At 43.2% G+C, this 19,360-nt stretch overlaps 1 protein-coding gene across 4 annotated transcripts in view; it reads left to right on the top strand.

Annotated features, from left to right (window-relative positions):
- The window catches only part of AK5 (adenylate kinase 5), a 262,841-nt gene extending 243,481 nt beyond the window's left edge, over positions 1-19,360 (top strand). For all 4 annotated transcript variants that reach the window (XM_045477912.1, XM_045477913.1, XM_045477911.1 and 1 more), the window contains one exon: positions 17,972-19,360. In XM_045477912.1, coding sequence (XP_045333868.1) covers positions 17,972-18,040 — 69 coding nt within the window. In that variant the 3' untranslated portion in view covers positions 18,041-19,360. The remainder of the gene's footprint in view (positions 1-17,971) is intronic.

Consider the following 19,360-nt stretch of genomic DNA (forward strand, 5'->3'; position numbering starts at 1 on the left):
TCCCTCCAGTTCCATCCACATAGTTGCAAATGGTAAGATGTCATTCTTTTTGATTGCCAAGTAGAAATTCATTGTATATATATATACCACATCGTCTTTATCCATATATCCATCGATGGATATTTGGGCTCTTTCCATACTTTGGCTATTGTTGATAGTGCTGCTATAAACATGGGGGTGCATGTGTCCCTTCAAAACAGCACACCTATATCCCGTGGATAAATGCCTAGTAGTGCAATTGCTGGGTCGTAGGGTAGTTCTATTTTTAGTATTTTGAGGAACCTCCATACTGTTTTCCAGACTGGCTGCAGCAGCTTGCATTCCCACCAATAATGCAAAAGAGATCCTCTTTCTCCGCATCCTCGCCAACATCTGTTGTTGCCTGAGTTGTTCATGTTAGCCATTCTGACAGGTGTAAGGTGGTATCTCATTGTGGCTTTGAGTTGCATTTCCCTAATGATGAGTGACGTTGAGCATTTTTTCATGTGTCGGTTGGCCATCCGGATGTCTTCTTTAGAGAAGTGTCTATTCATGCCTTTTGCCCATTTCTTCACTGGATTATTTGATTTTTGGGTGTTGAGTTTGAGAAGTTCTTTCTAGATTTTGGATACTACCCCTTTATCTGATATGTCATTTGCAAATAACTTCTCCCATTCTGTCAGTTGCCTTTTAGTTTTGCTGATTGTTTCCTTTGCTGTGCAGAAGCTTTTTATTTTGATGAAGTCCCAATAGTTCATTTTTGCTTTTGTTTCCCTTGCCTATGGAGACGTGTTGAGTAAGAAATTGCTGCAGCCAAGGTCAAAGAGGTTGTTGCCTGCTTTCTCCTCAAGGATTTTGATGGCTTCCTGTCTTACATTTAGGTCTTTGATCCATTTTGAGCTTATTTTTGTATATGGTGTAAGAAAGTGGTCCAGGTTCATTCTTCTGCATGTCACCATCCAGTTTTCCCAGCACCACTTGCTGAAGAGACTGTCTTTATTCCATTGGATATTCTTTCCTGCTTTGTCAAAGATTAGTTGGCCATACATTCGTGGGTCCATTTCTGGGTTCTTTTTTCTGTTCCATTGATCTGAGTGTCTGTTCTTGTGCCAGTACCATACTGTCTTGATGATTACAGCTTTATAGTATAGCTTGAAGTCCGGGATTGTGATGCCTCCTGCTTTGGTTTTCTTTTCCAAGATCGCGTTGGCTATTCAGGGTCTTGTCTGGTTCCATACAAATTTTAGTATTATTTGCTCTAGCTCTGTGAAGAATGCTGGTGTTACTTTGATAGGGATTGCATTGAATATGTAGATTGCTTTGGGTAGTATCGGCATTTTAACAATATTTGCTCTTCCTATCCAGGAGCATGGAATCTTTTTCCATTTTTTTGTTTCTTCTTCAATTTCTTTCATAAGCTTTCTATAGTTTTCAGCGTATAAATTTTCACCTCTTTAATTAGATTTATTCCTAGTTATTTTATGGTTTTTGTTGCAACTATAAATGGGATCGATTCCTTGATTTCTCTCTCTGTCACTTCATTGTTGGTGTATAGGAATGCAACTGATTTCTGTGCGTTGATTTTATATCCTGAAACTTTGCTGAATTCATGGATCAATTCTAGCAGTTTTTTGGTGGAATCTTGTGGGTTTTCCATATAGAGTATCATGTCATCTGCGAAGAGTGAAAGTTTGACCTCCTCCTGGCCGATTTGGATGCCTTTTATTTCTTTGTGTTGTCTGATTGCAGAGGCTAAGACTTCCAATACCATGTTGAATAACAGTGGTGAGAGTGGACATCCCTGTCTTGTTCCTGACCTTAGGGGGAAAGCTCTCAGTTTTTCCCCATTGAGTATGATATTAGTGTTGGGTCATTCATATATGGCTTTTATGATCTCGAGGTATCCTCCTTCTACCCCTAGTTTCTTGAGGATTTTTATCAAGAAAGGATACTGTATTTTGTCAAATGCTTTCTCTGCATCTATTGAGAGGATCATATGGTTCTTGTCCTTTCTTTTATTGATGTGATGAATCACATTAATTGTTTTTTGGATATCGAACCAGCCCTGCATCCCAGGTATAAATCCCGCTTGGTCGTGGTGAATAATTTTTTTAATGTATTGTTGGATCCAGTTGGCTAATATCTTGTTGAGGATTTTTGCATCCATTTTCATCAGGGAAATTGGTCTATAGTTCTCTGCCCTGGCATCTTGCAACAGCTTCATCTCCCCCTGGATTCTAAGTGACAGTTTGATGTTCTTTGGATTGTTAGCACCTCCTCCCCATCTCATTGGTTTATTGAGCCCAAGGCAGGGTCGCATACCATCCAGGTGGGTTCTTGGATCATTTAAGGAGTTTTCTTAAAATTAGGTAGGAGTGGTGAATGCACTTCTAGTTGCAAGCAAGACAAATCAGTAGTTCAGTGAGATTTACTTAGGAATTAGAGACACGTCATGGGCCAGCCCAGAAATAGACCACCCTGCACAAGCACTTCCTTCAGGCCTCCGTGTTGCCCAGTTACCCATCGGCTGACACCCCTGCCTAACAACGGTCAGCCCTTTTGGCCGCCAGCTAGCTGAAAAAAGTGCAATGCAATTTCAGACAAAGGTACCCAAAAAGTAAAGGGGAATTTGCACAGCCACTGCCTTACTATTTATGCCTTTATTATGCCATCATTATACAACACAGTTAGAACTCCTTAGAACATAAACCAGGGGGTAGAGGCATACGTGATACAGATGGATCCCCTGACTTTCCAAGTGTTTTCCCTGTCTCATAAAGGCAGCTTTGCTTTGCATCTGAGAAACAGAACTTTTCTTCATCCACTCTCTTCTCCCTGTGCTCAGGGCAGACATCATTAATCAACCGTGGCACTGCTTTCCTACAGAGTCTGGACAGCTGCCATAGAAACTGTCCCAACACAGCCGTAGGATAGCCACACCCACTCACTAGAATTAACCCCTAAAAGGAAGCGTTTATTTTGTCTTGAGTGAGAGGATTATTTAAGAAGAAAGAAAATAAGGAAGGAAGAAAGAAAGGAGGGAAGGAAAGAAGGAAGGAAGGAAGGAAGGAAGGAAGGAAGGAAGGAAGGCAGGCAGGCAGGCAGTAAGGAATAAAAACTTAAATATAGCAATTTAGGGTAAAAAGCACAGCAACTGGCCAAAGACCTTTGGTGGAGAAAATACTGCCCTGGACCTCAGAAAGCCTGATGTGTTGTATGAAGGAGCTTTGTGAATTTGGGTGAGTGATTTCACTGTGTAACCTCTCCCTTCTTCATCCTAAACTAAGATGGATGGACAGAATAGGACCTCCTGGACTCCTGCAGGCCTATCACCTTATATTCTTTCTATATAAGAAGATTATAGATTTTTGTTCTTTTTTTTATTTGAGAGAAAGAGTGTGCACACAAGGCAGGGAGAGGGGCAGAGACAATGGCAGAGGGAGGGAGGAAGGGAGAGAGGGAGAGAGAGAAAGAGAGAGAGAAAGAGAAAGAGAAAGAGAGAATTTTAAGCACGCTCCATACTTAGCCAGAGCCCAACTCAGAGCTTAATCCCATGACCTTAACCCAGGGCTTAATCATGACATGAGCTGAAATCACAAGTCGGACACTCAATTGACTGTATTATTTTCTAATCATAAAAGTAATACAAACTTATTTTAGAAAATATAAAAACTAGGTAGAGCCACCACTCAGAGGCAAACATTCTAGAGTATTTCCTCCAAAACTGTATGTATGTATGTATGTATTTATTTATTCATTCATTCATTCATTCATTTTTGAGACAGAGAGAGACAGAGCATGAACGGGGGAGGGTCAGAGAGAGAGGGAGACACAGAATCTGAAACAGGCTCCAGGCTCTAAGCTGTCAGCACAGAGCCCGATGCAGGGCTCAAACTCACGGACCGCAAGATCATGACCTGAGCCGAGGTCGGACGCTTAACCGACTGAGCCACCCAGGTGTCCCTGTTTCCTCCAAATCTTACTGCTATGAATTTTTAAAACATGATTGTAGCTGTAGATCTATCGATTAGGGCTCCTTGCTTGTAGATAAGAGCCACCAACTCCAGCCTGACCCAAAACACAAAACTTGATGATAAGCTATGCAGTCCACAGCTGAAACACAGCAGGCCCAAGAAGGCTGTGGGACCAGGTCTCTCTTGCTTATCACACATGCCTTCTTCTCTCGTCATCCGGATTTTTCTTTCTTTGGCCCAGAAGCCAGAATATGGCCACCCTACAAGCGCTGCGTCCACATGTGAGCACAACAGCTCCAAATTCAGGCAGAAATGTTGTGAATTGCTTTGCTTTGCTCACAGCCTTCTCCCTGCTCCTCTCTGGTCAGGCAGGTGTGGTCATTTGTTGCGTGATACTTTGTTGAGTGTGCACTGCATGTCAGATACTGTTCTCGGTGCTGGGGACACAGCAATCACCAAGATAAACCCCTCACTGAAAAGGTAAAAATGGCACATAAGAAAGTAAAATAATTGCTGATAGGATCATCTCTATGCATAAAACAAAACAGACTAAGGTGTTGGGGGTGAGTATTTTAGGTGGGTGTGTTGGGAAAGTCTCCGAGGAGGTAGCATTTGCATTAAAACCTGACCCATATACACACACATGGCTGCCTGGGACTCCTCCCTGGGAACTGGGTGGGGGATAAGGTATTCCCAGAAGAGAAGGGCTTGTTGTGAGCTGGGAGAAACGCCAGAAATAGCTACCTCCAGTGGCATATGCAGAATTGTATAAACTGATATTTCAAACTTCTCTTTTTGCTAACTATAAAAGTAACAGCTACTTTTAAAAAAGAAATACACTTTAAAATCTAGGAGTATAAAGATAAGAATTCTTCTGTCCAAAGATAACCTAACTAAGGAACATTTTGATGTATTTCTTACATTTGTTTTTCTCCACTTGTTTCATACTTTTTCTTCATGGTATAATCAGCCCAGAAACACCCCAGGCCATAGATGAAGAGGGCTTCATAACAGATGATAACTGTCCCTGGGCTATTTATTAGTCTTAATTTAAAAAAAAAAAAAAAAAAAAGGAGGGGCCGCCTGTGTGGCTCAGTCAGTTAAGCGTCTGACTCAGTCTCTGCTCGGGTCATGATCTCACCGTTCGTGGGATCAGCCCTGTGTCCAGTTCCTCACTGACAGTGAGGAGCCTGCTTGGGATTCTGTCCCCCTCTCTCACTGCCCCTGTGCCACTCCCTCTCTCTCTCAAAATAAATAAATAAACTTAAAAAAAGAGAAAAAAAGAGGCCAATGACTCATTACACATGCAGTTTTACAGATGCAGGAAATCGAGTTCCTTGGCAACTCTCTCTGCTTTTATAGAGAAGAATTAAGTTTCTTGTTGGGCAATTTTTCTGCTACAGTGTCCCAACTTCATAAAGAGTTTAGCCATTTTTAGTAAGTCCTGAAATAGTGCAACACCCATTGTTGTTCTGGGTAGTCATCCAACCTAACAGGGGGCTTCTTGTGAACCCAGAGATAAAGAATGAGAAATGCAGCTGCTGGCACTACCATGGAAGGAGTGGAGGCAGAAGGCACCTAAGGTCAGACTTCACCCCTTGATAACCCTTAATGGACTGGATCCCTAAGTGTGCAGTCTAACACAAGTAAAGGAAAACCCAAAATTACTTTTATACTTGGAATTCTCTGTACTTGAGTTCTTAAATTTTCCTTAAAGTTTATTTATTTTGAGAGAGAGAGAGAATGTGTGTGAGTGGGAGAGGAGCAGACAGAGATGAAGAGAGAAAATCCCAAGCAGGCTCTGAGGTGTCAGCACAGACCCCAGCTTGGGGCTCGATCCCACAAACCATGAGATCATGACCTGAGCCGAGATCAAGAGTAAGAATCAGACCCTTAACTGACTGAGCCAGCCAGGCGCCCCTTGAGTTCTTAATTTTGATTCTTCCTTCGGTTGGCTAAAATAACTCAAACTAGTTTTTAGTTCAATTTTTCTGTGAACATCTGAGAGTATTGCTTTAGTGGCTTTATACACACATATCAGTGTCACTGAATATAAAACTTTTAGGTCATGATATATTTCTATCAAAATGGAGAAAACATGCTCCACTGTTTTCAAGCATTTAGTGTTATGGAGGAAAAGGCATAGATAAATTCGGAAGTCAACTTTTTTCAGCTGGTATCTTTAAAGATTTTTTTTTTTCAATTTTTCCATGTCATTCAAAACTTCTGTCCAGATATCAGTCTCACTTCACCGATTCCCGCTGGCAGAGACACCTTTTTTTGTTTGTTTAACTTGAGAGTTTGGGGTAATTATTCTTTATTTTTTATGTACCTTATTCCTTTTTTCTCCTCAAAACTCCTCAACAACATCAAATTCTTAGATCTCACTCTGTTCCTTCTATATTAGCTCTGTCCTAGAGAAATATAATGTGACCCATATATGCAATTTTAAGTTTTCTAGTAGCCATATTTTAAACACTAAAAAGAGGGGCACGTGGGTGGCTCAGTCAGTTAAGCATCGGACTTGGGCTCAGCTCATGATCTCTTGGTTTGTGGTTCTGAGCCCCATGTCGGGCTATGTGCTGACAGCTCACAGCCTGGACCCTGCTTCAGTTTCTGTGTCTCCCTCTCTCTCTGCCCCTCCCTAGGTTGTGCTCTGTCTCTCTCTCTCCCAAAAATGAATAAATGTTTTTTAAAAAATTTAAACAGGAGGGGCGCCTGGGTGGCGCAGTCGGTTAAGCGTCCGACTTCAGCCAGGTCACGATCTCGCTGTCCGTGAGTTCGAGCCCCGCGTCGGGCTCTGGGCTGATGGCTCAGAGCCTGGAGCCTGTTTCCGATTCTGTGTCTCCCTCTCTCTCTGCCCCTCCCCCGTTCATGCTCTGTCTCTCTCTGTCCCAAAAATAAATAAACATTGAAAAAAAAAAAATTAAAAAAAAAAAAATTTAAACAGGAAAAAGAAACGGTTGTTCTTTTGATGTTGTTATCAAGTCTTTGAAATCTAGTGTGTATTTGAGCTGACAGCACAGCTCAGTTCAGAGTAGCCACACACCTCAAGTGCTAGAGAGCAACACATGGCAGTGATTTCTGCATTGGAGAGCACAGTTCTCAATCTATAACCCACTCTGTTGTTTTCATTTCTGTGCTCTCGACTTTCTAGGAAAAAAACCCAAATGTGTCTTCCACCATTCCAGTTCAGCTTTTCACACTATTGTTCCTGCTCCCTAGTTACCAGTATTTATCTTAATTCTCATGTGTGTTTTCTGTTTGCCCTGGCTCATTCTTTTCTTCTTATGCTGTTGCCTTTTCACCAAGCCTGTTCTCATTTCATGACTGCCTGCTCTTACTTCATAGCAGCCATGTCTTCTTACATACAGTTTAAACTAGCAGTAGTATCCATTAACTTTCCCTCCTGTGTGTTTGTATAGCACTGTTTCTTTCTCCATCTTTGTATTTATCATGCTTCAGTATAATTACTTTTTTACATGTCTGTGGCCACCAATGGAAAGTAAATTCTGTAGTGGGAAGAATTAGGTCTGTCTTGTTTACACCTTTATCCCCAGAGTGTAGCATAATGCCTGGCACATGAGAAAAAAAAACTACTCAATAAATATTTATTGTTGAGTATTCAAAAAATTGTATTTAAAACTTTTCTAGTTTCTATATTATATGATTATCAGAGATCTTCTTTCCTTCTGAATCTCTGGAATAGTGTGCCCTTTGTCTGTTTCTAGTTTTTTTCCCCCCCAGAAACCTCAGTTTGTTTAAGTTTACACATCCTCTATATTCTGATTATCTATCGCTGTGTAACAAGCCATTCCACAACTTAGTGGCATAAATCAACAGCCGTTACTTGATAGTTGTGGCTTCTGTGCTTCGGGAGTTTGGAAAAAGCACAGTAGGGATGGTACTTCTTGGCTCCATGGCATTTGGGGCTCAGCTGGGATGACTCAAACTGGGGGCTCCCACGGAGAGGGCTGCTATGTCCAATTCAAAGATGGAACCTCATTCACATGTCTGGTGCCTGAACCGGGCTGGCTTAGCTGGAACAGCCAGACACCTGCACGTGACCTCTCTAGAACGGCTTGCACTTCTCACAGCACTGCTCCTGGGTTCCAAAGGGTGGTGCCCCAACAGGAGCCTCCAGTGAGTGAATGTTCCCAAAGGCCAAGGCAGGAGCTGCAAGGCTTCTTCTGGCCACGCCGAGATCACACAGCCTCACTTCTACTGCATTCTTTTGGTTCTAAGAATGTCCCTAAGGCCAGCCCAGGTTCAAGGGGAAGGGGATTATAGTTCGTCTCCTGATGAGTGAGTAGCAAGGTCATATTCAGAAGAGTATGTGGGGTGAGAGATATTGTTGCAACCATCTTTGGAAACTATAATTTGCTATGTCCTTCAATTAGGAGGTGGGGTCAAGGGAATCTCACGGCCCACATGGTGTGCAGGTGATTGTTAATCTCACTTTATGTGTGCTTGAGGACCAGCGGCACTCAGGTCTGGTCCTGTTGGATCTCATGCTGGAAGGCACACTGGGGTGCATCAGGGAGGCTCACACCGAATGTGGGATTTGGGGGTTGAGGCGCACTGAGCAGGGACCACTACCACCCCACGATGCACTTGCTCCTATGCCTCTTCCTGCTTCCCCTCCTGCGTCAGGATCCATCCTTCGGGACATGTTACCCCCTCTCTCTTTAGTTGTTCTTTTGGTAATACAATCTTAAATTAGATTTAGAAAAAGATGTCCTGGTGGGACTTAGGGAGAACCACTCTTGTCTTTGAAAGTTGTAACCACATAGCAGAATGGCAGATGCCTGCTTTTCTGGCCATTTTCTAAGTCAGGAGCAGATTATGGAATCTAAATCCACTGGCAACAGGTAGCAATCCAAGTTTTCAGAATTCTGTAGCCATTCATCTTTTTCTGGGTCTCCATGGGTATTTTGGTGGGAAACTGGGAGAGGCTGTAGCAAGGGGTGCTCACCAGATCCTATGCCGCAGGAGGTGAGAGGGGGTTTCTCTTCAGATTCTCTGAAGATCAAACAGACTAAGGAGAGAAACGCATTAGCAGGCGATTCAGTGGTCCCAGCTGTGTTAAAACTGTCAAGTGTTCACATTGGTGGCTTATTTCAAATCCTTATTTCAAAGGATTTTTTTAAATTACTAAAGTAATAAGTACTTAATATAATAAGCAAGGAGTAGAAGTATCTATGTGTGTATGTGTGTATAAATGTATATATAAATAAAACAATTAGCAATGCCTTAATACCTCCAACATTACTCCCCTCGAATAACCAGTGTGAACAGTTTATTGTGTATCTTCCTACCTTCCCTCCCCAATCCTACTCTTCCTCCTCCTTGTCTCCTCCCCCCCCCACACACACACACTCTGTCTCTCTCTCTCTCTCTCTTACTCTCTCATTCTCTGACCCTGACCAATCTACTTTGTATAAATACACATACCCCATGGTGGAAAGTTCTGATTTCATGAAAATACTATCCTGTACACATTTCTCTGGAAGCCAATACAGACGTCACAGTGTTTTCTTTTTAGTACTCATGTAATATTCTATAACATGGATATCCTATAATTTGTTCAACCGGTTTGTTTCTAGTTTGGTTGTTTTGTCTACTACTAACAACTGTGCAGGAACTGGAACACCCTTATTTAGGCTTTTGTGTCTAGTAGGAGAGATTGTTGAGCTATTTTAAGCAGTCTTTTTTTAACCTATTCGTTTGCACTTCCTTCTCTCTCCATGTCCCCCTGAGAAGAGTTTTTCGAATGCAGAAAAGCTTCTGGACTTCTCAGTTCCTGGCTATTTGGCCTCTTCTATCAATGCCCCTCCCCCGCTGAGTTTGCTTCTTGGTTCTGAGTGTGAAGTGTGCCGGGTTCGGGCTGGAGCTGCCCTGGGTGAGTGCCAGTAGCAGCCTGAGTTTGGAGACAGCTCTCCATCCTCCTGCCTGCCCAGTAAAAAGAGGTGCACGAAAGGGCAGGTGACTTCAAGGAGCCCCAAGGTTCTGTCCTCTCACCTGACAAATGAGGCATAAATCTTCCATCTGTCTCCCAGAGTCTTAAGAAACTCATTCTTCATTATTCTGCTTGACTAGTCTCTCCACCCCCGCCCTTCCTGTCAGGCCTGCACTAGATTCCCCGCAAAGAGCTTTTGATTCAGTGCAGTCTGCTTTGCTCCCCTGTGGTCCTGTTGAAATGAGTTGTGCTCAGTGCGTGTCTGCATCCTGCCTCCCAGAACAGTAGGCAGAAGAGAACTCCAGACCCTGTGCTCTTCTATTCACTTTCTTGACTTCCTTCCCCTGTGGTTGCTCCAGTCACGTGGCAGGCTCTGCCTCTGGCCAGCTCAGGGCAGTCCATTCACTGGGCTTCACTTTAACTCACAACGTCTCCAGGAGCCCCTGCCGTGGATTCTAGAAGCCAACAGAAGACTGGAGCATCTCTGACGTCCAAGGCATGGTGGTTAATGCCAGGAATTCCGAGAGGAAAAGACACCCATGAAATTCTGCACCACAGCAAAGTGTAAATATAGTAATAAGATTTACAGAATGTTCTGGGCCTTTGGGAGTACCGCACCTGGAAAGGTAGGTGAGGGCTTCAGAGAAAAGACGACATTTGAACAGGTCCTAAAGGATGAATACAAGTTCATAACGGACAGAGGAGAAGGAGACAAAGGCACTGACACATGGAAGAGCCCAAGAATGTTAGCACAAGATGTAGCTAGTGCAGAGCCGATGAATGAAAGCAGTAACACACTAGACCAGAAAGCAAGGCTGAAGCAAGACCATGAAGGACTTGAATCCATTCATTCATTCCTCCTTCATTCAACAAATTTGCTAGCCCAGCATGGTCCAACAGAAATAGAACGTGGGCCACGTACATAGATTTAAAATTTCCTAGTAGTCACATTAACAAGAAAAAAATAAGTAGAACCAAATGAAATGAGCTTAAAAATAGATTTTATTGAACCTGATATATCCTAAGTCTTAGCTTCTCAACATGCCATCAATATAAAAATTGTGAGATACTTTGTTTTCTAATATGTCTTCAAAATCCAGTACTTAAGCATAACACAATTCAGATGCTAAATTTTCATCAGAAATAGATCGTATTTATATTCCATAAAATTTGTGGTTAAAATGGCAGATCTCACATACTCTAGTTGTTCCAATATATTTTTGAATTTTCTAATAAGGGAGTCCAAGTACCAGTTTTAAAAGTTAGATTGTGGGGCGCCTGGGTGGCGCAGTCGGTTAAGCGTCCGACTTCAGCCAGGTCACGATCTCGCGGTCCGTGAGTTCGAGCCCCGCGTCGGACTCTGGGCTGATGGCTCAGAGCCTGGAGCCTGTTTCCGATTCTGTGTCTCCCTCTCTCTCTGCCCCTCCCCCGTTCATGCTCTGTCTCTCTCTGTCCCCCCAAAAATAAATAAACGTTGAAAAAAAAAATTAAAAAAAAAAAAAAGTTAGATTGATTTTAACTACATAGCGTTAAAAAGTCAGCTCCTCGGTTGTACTGGCTGCCTTTCAAGTGTTCAGAAGCCCCCTATGGCTACTGCATTGGATAGTACAGTTCTAGACCATCTTAGAAAGTTCCAACTAAATACTGCTGGTATTTTTTTTTTTTTTAATTTTTTTTTTCAACGTTTATTCATTTTTGGGACAGAGAGAGACAGAGCATGAACGGGGGAGGGGCAGAGAGAGAGGGAGACACAGAATCGGAAACAGGCTCCAGGCTCTGAGCCATCAGCCCAGAGCCCGACGCGGGGCTCAAACTCACGGACCGCGAGATCGTGACCTGGCCGAAGCCGGACGCTTAACCGACTGCGCCACCCAGGAGCCCCTACTGCTGGCATTTTAAACAGGGAAATGACTGATAAGATATGTTTTCGAATTTTGTGGATGTCTATGAAAAGAGCTGCCAGCCAAATTTAAACTTCAGGCAAAATTGGGAGGAAGAGGAAAAAGAAGGAAAGATTTTAAATGCTTGTGCTTTGGAAAATCCTTATGTACAGAGAAGCCATTAATATGCAGATTATAAATCAGCCTAAAATTGTTGCTAACGCTTGTCCTAAAAGCTCTCTAAAGTAAAGGTATACATAGTCCTCTTGCTTCCTATGGCCTTGAGAATAAGGAGAAATCTGTGTCCCGACTGGATATGTGAATTGGAGGAGTCCCCGGAAGCGTCATTTACATAACCCTAACTTTTGAAGAATGCATCCGATGCTCGGCCCCAGACAGCACGCAGGTGCTGCATATTAAGGGCTTTGCCTTTGCGGAGCCTCGTCTGGTGGTGAGGGATCCCTGCGGTGTGAGGCTCCGTCTGGCTCAGAGGATAAGATGAAAAGAGTGAGAAGGTGGTGCACACAACAGTCGTAAACCAGTGGCAGCCTGGGTCAGTCTCAGAAGCCCCATGGCGCCAATACATGAAAAACAAAACTAAAACTCCAGCCCTGTTTGTCACAGCGTGGGAAATTCAGGAGAAACACAACTAGACCTGGGCAGTGTTGGAACCAGCCGTTTTATGGTTTGCAGATTCACTTCACAGAATGAAAGAGAAGGAGTAGACAAAGCCTGCAATTCCTAAGGCAGTGTAACGACTTTCCTAATTTAGCAGTATGTTCTGCTGACTGCGGGAAATATTATCACTGACTGCTCTCCTTTGAGAAGTCAGGTGAAAACTCAGAAATTCAATCCTATTTCCTGTTCACTTGCTGGTAGCTTTTTTTTTCTTTTATTGTTAAAAAAAATACTTCCTCTACTGATCACTTATTGCAGGATTTTATATTGTCTTTGACTCAAAAAGATAGGTTCTTAAAGTCAAAAGCACATCCACTTATCTAGGTTTCAATTAAATGAAATACATTAAAGCTTCATACATTCTGACTCTGCTGATTCAGAATTGGGGGTCTTTTAAGTTTGCTCAATTACTGAGTCCCCTTCACACAAAACAGTCAGTTTACAGGACTCTTTTTCTTTTTCTTTTTTTTTTTTTAACGTTTATTTAAGAGACAGAGAGAGACAGAGTGTGAGCAGGGGAGAGGCAGAGAGAGAGGGAGACACAGAATCCGAAGCAGGCTCCAGGCTCTGAGCTGTCAGCACAGAGCCTGACACGGAGCTCGAACTCAGAAGCCATGAGATCATGACCTGAGCCGAAGTCGGACTCTTAACTGACTGAGCCACCCAGGCGCCCCCAGTTTACAGGATTCTTATCTGTTCACTAAGGGTGTTAAACACTGACACCCTGTTAGTGGGTTTAAATTTGCTAAAGTTGTAAGCACTGAGAATAGTTTCTGTAACTTAAAATGCACTTAGTAAATTGGTTCTTTCCCATTTCTTTTGACTTACCCAGGAGTAACATGAAAATCTCTAGGGGCACCTGGGTGGCGCAGTCGGTTAAGCGTCCGACTTCAGCCAGGTCACGATCTCGCGGTCTGGGAGTTCGAGCCCCGCGTCAGGCTCTGGGCTGATGGCTCAGAGCCTGGAGCCTGTTTCCGATTCTGTGTCTCCCTCTCTCTCTGCCCCTCCCCCGTTCATCCTCTGTCTCTCTCTGTCCCAAAAATAAATAAACGTTGAAAAAAAAAATTAAAAAAAAAAAATCTCTAAAAGTCCCTTATTGTTCTCTTAAAATATTCTCCGTGTGAGAATCCACTGAACAGGGGGACCAGAGACCTGCCACTAATAATGTCATGGACAGTGTAAACAATAAGCTAAGTGTTAATGGATCGCTACCTTCTTACCCATGCCCACTACACGGGCCACGAGAGGGGCCAAAGAAAGTGAGTTAACAATCTTCCCTCCTTATAGGGTTTGATAAGGCAAGGGCAGGTTCAGCAGGGCAGCGAGCAGCAGCAGATTTGCTGAAAAGTGATGTTAGGAAGGCAGGCATTCCAAAGCATGTCTTGTACATGCAGGTTAAAGATAAGGCATTATGGGGCCAGAAAAAGGAACACAGTAATGACACCCATACAACATGGGTGAACCATGAAGACAGTGCTTAGTGAAAAATAAAAATAAAAAAACCCCATACACTATGTGATTCCATTTATAGAAAATGTCCAGAATAGGTAAATCTATGGAGGCACAACCTCCTCCCGACCTATTTTTCCAGCCTCCTGTTCTCCTTCCTCCAACTCAAGCAGCATTTGCTCTGTCCCCAACAAAGACCCACTGATCCCTGAAAACTCCAGGTGCTTGCAGATTCCTATCCCTTTGCACATGCTGGTCTCTCCACAGAGAAGGCTCTCATTATCTTCAAATACATATCCACTCCAGGCTCAGCTTGACTGGCAACACCAAACTAAACTCAACAGTCCTGATGCCCACTGATGGGCGCCTGATCCCCACAAAAACGTGAACTGAGATTTGGAATAGCATAGGGTATCAGAGCTGGAACCGAACCTGGAGGCTACACGTCTGTCATCAGTCCCTTTATAGAACAGAGGAGGAAACTGAGGCACCAGGAGGATGAATGTCTAGTCCGAGTCCTGAAGCCGACTGGGGATTAATACAGGTATCATGGCTCCTACTACAGTGCTCTTTGCCTTGCACTTCAACCCTCCTGCAATTTTTTGACTAAGCAAACATTTATCAGCTTCTGTGTACCCGTTTGATTGTATCAACTCATACTTTAAAAACCCTTACATAATTCCCATTATCATGTAACAGAATCTATAAGCCTCTTTATGATCAACACAGGCCTACCATTCCAGCTTCACTCCTTGTTGCCCCAACCAAATTCAGCCAAGCAGCCATCTTGAGCTGGTGGACATATTCTAATGTGGTCGGGAAGTGCAAGGACTTTGGAGTCAGAGACCTTGGTTTCCACCAGGTCCCTGCCACTTACTTAGCTGTAGGACCTTGGGAAATTTAATTCATCTTTCAGAGCCTCAGTTTTGTCATGTGTGAAATGGGGATAGTATCTGTCCTCCCAAGATCACTGTCAGAATTACCTGTTTAAAAACCGCTTTTGAATGGAATGGAATGGAATGAGAGCCAGTGAGGAGGCGAGGGACTCAGGGAGGGAGGGAGAGAGAGAGCCAGGGAGGGGGCGAAGGAAGACTTCAGAGATGATGAGAGGGAGGGAAGAAGGAAGTGAGCTAGCAAGTAAGGGCGGAAGTGAAGCAAGGGCAGAGGTAGAAAAACATTTTAATTAAAAATATTTTATTTAAAAATAAAAGCACTTATGCTTCTGTAGTGCTGCTGCTGCTGCTGCTGATGATGACGATTTTCCTCAGGAAACTCCCTGCCCTCCCAACACGGTGGAAGGTGTTCCTGTATCCACAGCTCCTGTACTGGCCTCGAAACAGCATAAATTCCTGTTAATTCTTCATCTCTGTTCTTGAGCTGTGAGCTCTGTGAAAGCAGGGTCATTTGTCTTGTTCAGCTTGGTATCTCCAGCACATAATGTTAGCACCCAGGAAACGTTTGTTGGTTGAAAGAAGAGGAAGGAGAGGTAAAACAAGAGGCAAGGTGCCGTGAGGGACACACAGGGCAAAGCCGAAGTCTCTGCCCTCAGATGGAAAGCCTGTAGCCAGGGAGACAAGTTGCAGACTGCTGTCTTTGACTTTCCTAGAAGGAAGGGGTAGGACATGTTGGGGGAGGGCGCTTAAATTTTTTTTTTAATTTTAATTTTCTCCTTATTGGGAGATGTATCACACACATGGTTATGCATAAAAGCCGTATGTACAGTTTGAGGAATTCTAAAACAAACACTGTGTAATCACCACAGGCCCAGGAAGTAGGAAAGAATGGCAGAGGCTCCCTGGGTCTCCCCAGTCACCTCCTCCGTCCTCTCTCCAAGCAGGAGCCACTCCTGACTTCCATAATCATCTTCTTGCTTCTCTTGATGGTTTTACCACTTATGTACGGATCCCGAACCTACACGATGTAGCTTTGCGTGTTCTTGGATTTTACAGAATTTGAATTGCACTGCATGCGTATTCTTTCAAGACCCGCTTCTTTCCCTCACCACAACTTTGGGAGAGTCATCCCTGTTGTTCAACATAGTAGCTGTAGTGTTTCTTCCGTCACTATTCTAGTCCAGCGTGTGACTATGCCACAATTTACTTATCCATCTACTGCTCATGGACTTGTGTGATTTTTCCAGCTTGGGGCTATTACAAACCACACTTCTAGAAACACTGTTCTACCTATTTTCTGGGATATTTAAATGTGGTTTTTTAGTTTTGGTGTTTTGTTTTTGAGAACTTATTCTATCTCTGGAATCTGTGAAGTCTCTAGTGTTGTGAAATCGAAACTAGTTTGTGCAAAGAAGGTAGACAAGATTGGAAGAAATCAGTGTGGTCCAAGATAACCCACAGGGAAGTCATCTGGAGAATTTGTTAAATATGCAGATTAGACGGCCCAGCCCAACCGCAGAAATGAGGACCTGTGGAGATGAAGGTTGAGAGTTGCACCTCAGCAGGCTCCCTGCCCGCCCCTCCCGCGGGTCCCGTGGGTCACCAGGTCTCCTCTTCCTGTGCCTGGGACATACCTCGGTGATTGGTACGATGCTGGGTCACTTTTTTTTTAATGTTTATTTTTGAGAGTGACAGAGAGACTGTGAGGCGGGGAGGGGCAGAGAGAGAGGGAGACACAGAATCTGAAGCAGGCTGCAGGCTCTTGAGTGTGAGCACAGAGCCCAATACAGGGCTCCAACTCACGAACTGTGAGATCCTGACCTGAGCCAAGTCAGACGCTTAACTGACGGAACCACCCAGGCATCCCCAACGTTGGGACATTTTGAGAGAGGAAGGGGTAGTTGTGCCTTAACACCCAGGAAGTCCGCTCCCTGCCGCTTCCTCTGCTGTTGGCTCCTCGCAGTGGTGTGCCAGCAACATCTGAGGGGACTCTGCACTTAGCACACCTGCAAGTGGAGGTCCCAGCTTTCTTCTTCTCTACACGCCAGCCCCCCCACCTCGCCCATGACCCAAAGCCCTATGCCCATCCTGTCCAAATGCTCTAGAACATGGAAGTCTTTTAACTAATTCTAGTCTTTCCATGAGCCTTAACAATACCTCAACAAGGCACCTACGTTTCGTTGTTTTAAACCGATTTTTAGTTTTAAATTCACAGCAAAAAGTATAAAGTACAGAATTCTCATGTAGCCCTGTCCCCAGACACACACACGACCTCCCCTACTAGCCACATCCCACACAATGGTAGGTTCATCGATGAAATCTACATCAATACATCATTCTCAACATTAGTCCGGTTTATATTAGGGTTCACTCCTGGTGTTCACACCCTTGGATTTTGACAAATGTTTATTGACATGTATCCACCATTCACTACTGTAAGTCCTCTTTGTCCCACCTAGTCATTCCTCTCTGGCCACAACCCAATCTTTTTACTGTCTCCATAGTTTTGCCTTTTTGAGAATGTCATACGGTATGGAGTCTTTCCAGATTGGCTTCTTTTAACCTCATAATAGGAATTGAAGTTTCCTCCAAGTCTGTTCATGGCTTAGTAATTCATTTCTTGTGAGCACTGAATAACATTCCACTGTCTGGATACCACAGTTTTTCCACTCACCTAATGAAATCTTAGTTGCTTCCAAGTTTTAACAATTATCAACAGAGCTCCTATAAACAATCCATGTGCAAGTTTTTGTGTGGACGTTAAGTTTTCAGCTCCTTTGGGTAAATACCAAGAAGCGCAATTCCTGGATTATACGGTAAGAATGTTTAATTTTGTAAGAAACTGCCAAACCGTCTTCCAAAGCGGCTGTACCATTTTGCATTCCCGTCAGCAAAGAATGAGTACTGTACCACATCTTTACCGGCATTTGCTGATGCATTTTGGATTTTGTCCATTCTAATAGGTGTGCGGTGGTATCTCCTTGATGTTTTAATTTAGATAAACCTAGTTTTTTTTTTGGTTTTTTTTGTTTTTTTTTTAACAACCACTCACTTTTTTCTCTGTGGTTTGGGCGCCTAGAGCAGGCAATTCTTTTGTTATTAAAAATGGTCTTATTTAACAAAGATTTTTTAAGACTTTCTTTTTCCCTTTAAATATAGGTAAATGCAGAGGGGACACCGGAGGAAGTTTTTCTTCAACTCTGCACAGCTATTGACTCTATTTTCTGAAGGCAAAAAAAGCATGCACATCAAGGAGAGTGGAGACAGAAAAAAATATTAAAAGGCTCATCCCTTAACACAATATTGTTTCAAGTTAAACCGTTTGTGTCCCCCATCCCCACCCCACCCCAGATCCTGACATTGCTGTTTGCTTCTGAGCTTGACCTTTCCGAGAGGTGTCTGGAAATCATGCATGGTGTATTTGGTATTATCTAACCTCTTCTTCCTAATTCAGACAGCCGTCCGCACCCCCAGCACGCACACTCTTCCGTCACATCAGCTGTGCCTCAGAGCTGCTAGCTAGTACGTGAACAGAGCGTGGTGTTCAGTTGTGCCCTCAGGACCTGCTAGTCTGACCATTTGATTTCTCTGTCATCAAACAGGGGGTCAGTGCCCCCCTAATGCCCCATCACATTTTCCTTCCTCACCCCAAGATTTACATGCTGTTGCCTGATAAAGGGCCTTACCATGGGGCGGGGAGGCACCTGCGTACCTCCTCTAGTGGCTGTTTCCTCAAGTCTCATCCACTAGTAGCTCAGAGCCAGAGAGACTGGTCTGGTAACTCCAACTGGTGATAAGAAATATGATTAAATTTGAAAATTTGATAAGAAGTAAAACAATGTGAAATTGTATAGCTTTTCCAAGGCTGTAAAACCCAGACTAGTCACCAAGAAAATTTCTGCATTCATTTTTAGGAAACTGACTACTACTTGGAATACTGTCATATGACAAAGAAAACAAATTGAATAAATTGTCTAACCTAATCTCTTTTACGCCTGGTGGTGCATTTCAGCAATTACACATTAATACCAATGACCAAACATAACGTAAAGCATGAGGTGATCTGTTACTGCGTTCACTGGAATAATGTCAACTTATAGTATTGATTTTATAAGATCGTGTATTTATTTATTACTGCCAAACAAGAAAGTAACAGTAACAATACTGATGTGGGTGGGAGAGGCATGTCAGTACATGATGTTTAACAGATCCCAGTGCTGTATTTGTTTCATACAGGCCTTTTCCAGGGCTGTGCAAACCTTATCATATCCATATGTAAAACTGTGCTTTACCCTGCTTCAAACCAGTGAGGTTTGGGTTCTCTTTTGTGTTATCAGTTGCCAAATCAGAGCTTCTTATATATTCTACTGGAATAACTGCATCTTCCATTCAGTCACTACAAATGACCATAGTTTCAGTTTGCATGCCGTTCTTTTCCCTTCAATGGTTGTGCTGATAAGGATCCAATTCTGGGACAGAATTGTATTTTTAAAGTCATTTTTTTTTTCTTGAAATGGATATATGTACAAATAAAATAAATGGAACACA

Source organism: Leopardus geoffroyi, chromosome C1, assembly GCF_018350155.1.
Source record: "Leopardus geoffroyi isolate Oge1 chromosome C1, O.geoffroyi_Oge1_pat1.0, whole genome shotgun sequence".
NCBI classification, from domain to species: domain Eukaryota; kingdom Metazoa; phylum Chordata; class Mammalia; order Carnivora; family Felidae; genus Leopardus; species Leopardus geoffroyi.